Source organism: Triticum aestivum, chromosome 6B (assembly GCF_018294505.1).
Source record: "Triticum aestivum cultivar Chinese Spring chromosome 6B, IWGSC CS RefSeq v2.1, whole genome shotgun sequence".
In the NCBI taxonomy this organism is placed as follows: Eukaryota; Viridiplantae; Streptophyta; class Magnoliopsida; order Poales; family Poaceae; genus Triticum; species Triticum aestivum.
Genome location: NC_057810.1, coordinates 43,182,527 through 43,189,022, shown reverse-complemented (window position 1 = coordinate 43,189,022; position 6,496 = coordinate 43,182,527). Strand labels below are relative to the sequence as shown.

The 6,496-nt window shown below is 49.4% G+C and overlaps 1 protein-coding gene across 9 annotated transcripts; it reads right to left on the bottom strand.

The window, feature by feature from the left end:
* Window positions 1-573: 573 nt before the first annotated feature.
* LOC123133378 (uncharacterized) lies at window positions 574-3,192 on the bottom strand. 9 transcript variants are annotated; one of them, XM_044552872.1, is made up of 6 exons: window positions 2,939-3,192; window positions 2,772-2,869; window positions 2,597-2,695; window positions 1,854-1,941; window positions 1,428-1,572; window positions 574-935 (listed from the first exon to the last, which is right to left on the bottom strand). In XM_044552872.1, exons 2-6 carry the CDS (start codon window positions 2,780-2,782, stop codon window positions 823-825), a joined length of 456 nt encoding a protein of 151 aa, XP_044408807.1. In that variant the 5' UTR covers window positions 2,783-2,869; window positions 2,939-3,192; the 3' UTR covers window positions 574-822. The 9 variants fall into 9 exon arrangements, 8 of the variants coding, with proteins under 8 accessions (XP_044408807.1, XP_044408810.1, XP_044408813.1 ...); XM_044552875.1 differs by having other exon boundaries at window positions 1,428-1,569; XM_044552878.1 differs by having other exon boundaries at window positions 1,854-1,899.
* Window positions 3,193-6,496: the final 3,304 nt, after the last annotated feature.

The window sequence follows — 6,496 nt, the reverse complement described above, 5'->3', positions numbered from 1 at the left end:
TAGCATTTTCCACCCCGGCCTCACTACCGGACTCGCCACCTATGACGACGGCCCAGGGCCGTCGGCATAGGCCATTTCCCGTCGGCATACATCTATGCCTACGGCTGCCGTCGGCATAGCCCCGTCGGCGTAGATCACATCAGCGTAGTCTTGTCATACCGTCGGCATAGTTTAGCCGTCGGCATAGGGGCCTATGCCGACGGCTTCCGTCTGGCCGTCGGCATAGTTTAGCCGTCGGCAGTGATTTTCACATGACGGCAACGGACGGCGCCGTCAAAAGCGCTAACGAATCACGGGCCGCCGCATGGCAGAGGTATGCCGACGGCAAAGCCATCGGCATAGGTGAAAATTTATGCCGACGGCTTTGCCGTCGGCATATCTCTGCCACGTGGCGGCCTGCGGTGACTCCTGGCAGGAGGGTATGCCTATGGCAAAGCCGTCGGCATAGATTTTCACCTATGCCGACGGCTTTGCTGTAGGCATATCCCTGCCACGTGGCAGGCCCTGGGTAGCCCTGTGCATATCTATGCCGACGGTTTAACCGTAGGCATACTTACGAACCAAAACCAAAAAAAAAATACTAGCCAAAAAGGCTAGCAATTTCCAATCCAATTATAAGACATGATTCAACAACCATGGATTTGCAAACACAGACCATAAAATATTTTTGATGTACACAACATTTTCATTCTAAGAATCCACTAAAAAAATACTAGCCAAAAAGGCTAGCAATTTCCAATACAATTATAAGACATGATTCAACAACCATGGTTTTGCAAACACAGACCATAAAATATTTTTGATGTACACAACATTTTCATTCTAAGAATCCACTACAGCATCAAAAGAGAAGGCGGAGGGGTGGTGCCGATGGTGCGGGAGACGGGGCGGCGATGACAGAGGTGGCATGCAGTCAGTATAATGAACCAAAGGTCCTACACATAAGGATGAATATGTAATGTATACACTGCATCTACCAAAGGGAAATCACCAAAATGTTACAAGAAATACTTCTACCGGGAGGCAAACAAAGATTTTCGTTGTAAATGATCTGATGTTCGCACTGCATAGCTGATACAATAGGATTTCTTCACATTATTCAATTACTGGGAAGGATCAATTACACATATGGATGAACTAGCTAGCTGCCAACACTACTAGCTAGCTGACAACACTACTAGCTAGCTAGATTAAACACCAACAGTTAACAAAACCTAGATGCAGTAACCAACAACCACAAATGAGGTAGTACAAGAGCAGAATTTAACAAGTGTGGTACTCTGAATCATCATCACTGTAAATAGGAATGATCTTTCTCGTGGCACAAGCACGACAAGCACAAACAAAATCACCCATGCGCATGAAATAGAGCAAGGTATTGCTATAGCAGCACAAGATAGGGAGCTAGAGGTAGGAGATGGACTCACCGAAGAGGAGGTTGTAGTCGATGCCGAACACGACCGCGGCCGCAGTCGCGCGGTAGAGGAGGTTGTAGCCGAGTTGGACCATGTGCGGGGTGTCGTCGTGGCGGTGGATGCCCTGGTTGTCGTCATCATCCACGGAGGATGCCTGCTGCTCCGAATCAAACGAACAAGTCAGAGCTAGTGTTGTTGAGCTAGTACAGAAATTAAACAAGCTAGTATAGGAGACACAGGCGTGCTGGTGCTAGTATCTACAGAAATCAATCGAGCTAGCTATGCGTGTGCGTGAGCTAGCTTAGTACGTACAGTACATGGTTGGTCTCCAAAACAAATAGAGAATGCTAGCCTCAACAGAATCAATCACAAAGTTATTTTTTTGTTGTTACTAGCACTGCTAGTTGTATGTGTTGATCCATCCGGACCTGGGCTTACACATGGGTTGAGAAGGAGGTTGATCTGCTGCCACCCACACATGCATCTATCAATCAAAAAAAGAACCTTTAGGTTCTCAAAGACCTTCCTGGATCCGGCAGCAGCATGAACAGAGCAAACAGAGAGGCGTGAGGAAACTGAATCAAATCAAATCAAACATCAAAGGCAGAGACAACAACCATTTATTTTGTAGCATCTTGAGATAACTTGAGAAATCCAACCAGACCAATTCATAACCTAAATTCTACTACATCTTTGGGGTAGCAAGCAAAATATACTAAAAAGCAGAGTCAATTCAAACCGGATATGGACTCTAGTTCATCAATGGATGAGTGGCATTAACTGTTTGAACACCACACCGTCACAGCAACAAAAGCAGTACCAAGACAAGTGCATCAGGTGTTCCATTTAGCACAAACACAAACTTCAGTGCTATAAAAAAAATACGTACAGGGCTAGTTCACTAGGCATGCAAATTTGCAATATATGCAAACAAGTTTCAATCGATCGATATTATGCAAGATACGCCTAGCCTGGCTGCAGCAACCAACAAGGGCAATCCAAACTAAGAGCTAGCTAGCTAGGAGGACCCAACAGTGGAGTGTGACAGCAGTAGCACCCATTCAAAATTCAGTCAAGCATGTGTGTAAGTAAAAAATGCAGAGTAGAGCAGAGCAGCAGCAAATTGAGAGCAAGCCTAGGAAATCGAGGAGGACAAGGGAGGCATGGAGGGGAAGGAAAACCTCTCGCTTGAGGTTGGGTGTCGTTCCGAGAGAGAGGATGCACGCGGGGGAAGCAGGACTCCTCCTCTCCCTCGTCCCTGCATCGAGTTGCTGCTACTGCTGCATGTGGGTGAGGAAGGTAGGCACATCAGGGAAGGGTAGGGGAACAGATCGAATAGGAGAGGGAGGGGCTAACCTTGATGGCATCGGAGAAGGGCTGGAGCGGCGTCGTCCATGGCCTTCCCTTTGCTGTTCCAGCGCGAGCGAAATGACGGCGACAGTGGCGTGCTCGATCTGGGAGGGAGAGGATACGAGGTGAGTAAGAGAGGGTGGGTTGCGAGGGATCTCGACGGAGAAATGTACCTGAGCCGCCGGAGCCACGCCGGCGACGCGGTGGCCGAAACCCTAGCTTAGGGGACGGTCGCGGGTGACCGGTAGAGGACGCGAGCGACGAATCTGCTCGGAAGAGAAGACGGAGTGGACAGAGGCGATCATGGGAGTGTGCTTGGCGTTGTCGGCAGCAGCCGGAATCGCCGGCGTGGGTGGCGGCGGCGGAGAAGGGTCGCGGGGAGAGAGAGGTCGAGGGCTGCGTGGTGGGGTGGGGAGTGGTGCGGCTGTGTTGGGTCTTGGGTGGGCTCTCTCTCGCTTCTCTTCCTTTTTTTAATTTTGGTGGGTGGGAGGGAAGCGGGCTGAGCGGCGCGGGAAGGCCCAAAATTTCATTTGATTTTGTATCGTGCGTGCGTGCGTTTTCTTTTTCTTCTTTTCTTTTTGGAGGTGCAGAGGAGCGTGGGGCCAGCCATCCACGTCACCAATCCGCGTGACCGGCTGGTCACCCAATAGGAAGTCTTCATTTTTGTGTGCTTCTTTACGTATTTGTTTTGCTAGATTTATTAGAGTTTTTTATGAAATCTTTTCAAACTTTTTCCACACCCTCTACGAATCACAAACCAATATTCTGCCAAATTTCATGTTTTTTCAAAAAAATGAATTTTTTAGAATTAAAAAATTGATAAACTCATTTTGCCTACAGTCATTTGAGAAATTGTACGCAAAGTGATTTGTTAAATCATATATGATGGCAGGGGCCGTCGTGGCCTCTGCGGGGGTGGTCTACAGTGGCGTTGCTGCGGCCATGGTGGTCGACCGATCCGCACGCGGCGACAGCAGGTCTCTCCGGCGGCGGTTTGTCTGCATCAGGCTCGGGTGAGGCGTCTTCCTTCATGGCTGATACAGGTACGAGTCTCGGCTGGTTGGGGCGCCCGTTGTTCCGATCTGGTGGCTCTGCCCGCTGCTCATGGGGGCGGGCCGGAGGTGCTGGCCTGCAGGGGATCTTGGCGGAGGGCGGCAGGGGTGCCCCCGTCTGCGTCGATGCCGTCCCGTGCGTCGCGCAGCTACAGGCCCCACCACCGGGGGAGAATGTGTAGGTCTAGTGCAACCAAAGGAGGAGCAGGCCCCACCACCGGGGGGGGGGGGCGAATGTACGTCGGCAGCATGCCGGATCTAGCCGTTAAAATCCACGGCAAACCATACAATGCCGGAAATCCTCGGGACCTGGCACGGTGTCGTCATATGGCCCTTGTAGGGTGCGGTGAAAGTTTTAGCGCATTTCGCAGAAACCTAACCTGAGGTCGTTTGTAAACTACACCATCTCCGAGGTAGTATCTGGCTAACGAGAGAGAACGTGCCCGGTTTGTGAAGGAAGTGTGTTGCCCGTTGCTCTGTTGACCTCAACACTTCTCGTGCTCTCAAAGGGGTCCATTGCATGACACGTGACAGTACATGGCATTTTCGGGCCCACTTGCAATATTTGAGACATTTACTGCATCCGTAGAGTTTCAATGCGGGAAATTGCCGATCTGCACGGCGGCCACCTGAAATGATGCCCATAAGTGGTTCATCAAATCATATATGATGTCTTTGCGGTATGTGTAGGACTAGTGCAACCCAAGGAGGGGCATGCCCCACCACTGGGAGGCAAATGTACCTCGACGGCATGCCGGATCCAACCGTTAAAATCAAACAAAAATCATACGATGCTGGAAATCCTCGGGACCTGGCACGGTGTCGTCATATGGCCCTTGTGGAGTGTGGTGAAAGTTTGAGCCTATTTCGCAGAAGCCTGTCCGGAGGTCGCTTGTAAACTGCTCCATCTCCGAGGTAGTATCTGGCTATCGAGAGAGAACGTGCTTAGTTTGTGAAGGAGGTGTGTTGCCCGTTGCTCTATTGACCTTGAAACTTCTCGTGCTCTCAAAGGGGGCCATTGCATGACACGTGCCAGGACATGGCATTTTTCTGGGCCACCTGCAATATTTGAGACATTTATTGCATCTGTAGGGTTTCAATGCGGGAAATTGCAGATCTGCTTGGCGACCACCTGAAATGATGTCTAGAAGTGGTTTTTTAAATCACATATGATGTCTTTGCGGTATGTGTAGGCCTAGTGCAACCAAAGGAGGGGGAGGCCCCACCACCGCAGGGTGAATGTACCTCAGGGCATGCCAGATCTAGCCATTAAAATCCATGGGAAATCATACGATACCAAAAATCCTCGGGACCTGGCATGGTGTAGTCATATGGCCCTTGTAGGGTGAGGTAAAAGTTTGAGCATGTTTCGCAGAAGCCTCACAGGAGGCCACTTGTAAACTACACCATCTCCAAGGTAGTATCTGATTATCGAGAGAGAACGTGTCCGGTTTTGTGAAGGAAGTGTGCTGCCCATTGCTCCGTTGGCTATTTCAACACTTAATCACACTTGTATACATATATTAAGACACAATGCAAGTTTTGGTGGCATTGCTACCCCCGAAGGCCCCCGACTGGGCCCAACCCACCACCGGATCCCCCTCGTGTCGACCCGACGCGGCCGTTTCCTCCCTCCAAGTGCCGGCGGCAGCGCCTTCCGTGAAGGGGGTCACATTTCCGGAGCCGCATGACATGTGTTTGCACCTGACACCACACTTCCAGACATGTAAGAGGACCCAATGCAAGATTTGGTGGCATAGCTAGCCCCCGAAGGGCCCTGGCCACACTCGTAGACACGCGAAGAACAATCCGTAGTGGGGTTTTTTTTCACATACTCTTGCATCTTTAAAAAATATAAGAAATTGCAATGCCTATTATATCACATGTGTCTGCACTGTGTAAAAATTTCATGAATTGTTCACGCTCCGAGTGTTCAGAAATATTCATGCAACGGCAAAACCGTAGAGGGATTACTTCAATTTCATTGCCGTCCGTGGGGGGGGCTCACACCGGAGCCACGTATTGCCTCTTCAGACATGCGACCACACCTTAAGACATGTATGCGGACCCGACGCAATGCTCTGGTGCCATTGCTACCCCCCGAAGGCCCCCAACCGGCCTAACCCTGGACCAGTTGACCCGGAGATCTACGCCTTTGACTTTCGTCAGACGGGATTTGACCAACAGACGTTTTCACCTGGTTATGATAGGTCAGCCCATAGGAACACTTGAGAACAAGGTTTGGGCCAAACCCACCATAAGATTCCCTCCGTCTCGACCCAACGTGGTCGTTTCCCCCCTCCAAGTGTCGACGACATCGCCATCCATGAAGGAGTCACACTTCGGAGCCAGTTGCCGGGTGTTTGCGCCTGCCACCACAATCCTTGAAACAATCTGATGGATGTAGATATAAATTTTGTCTTGATTGGCCAAGGTATGAAAAATATACAAAAAGTTCAAAACAAAAGGGTGTTTTCTGTAAATTTGAAGCAAACATGATTTAAGTTTGTCCAAATTTGAAAAATAGTATAGCAACATAATCCTTTCAAGATTCTAATAAAAAACCATACAAAAATTGTCAAAATCGATCCAAGTATCAATTACTTATGATTTTAACAAACTATAAGGACCTATATGCAAAAGTACATGAGGTCACATTTCTAACATACTCAAAAACAA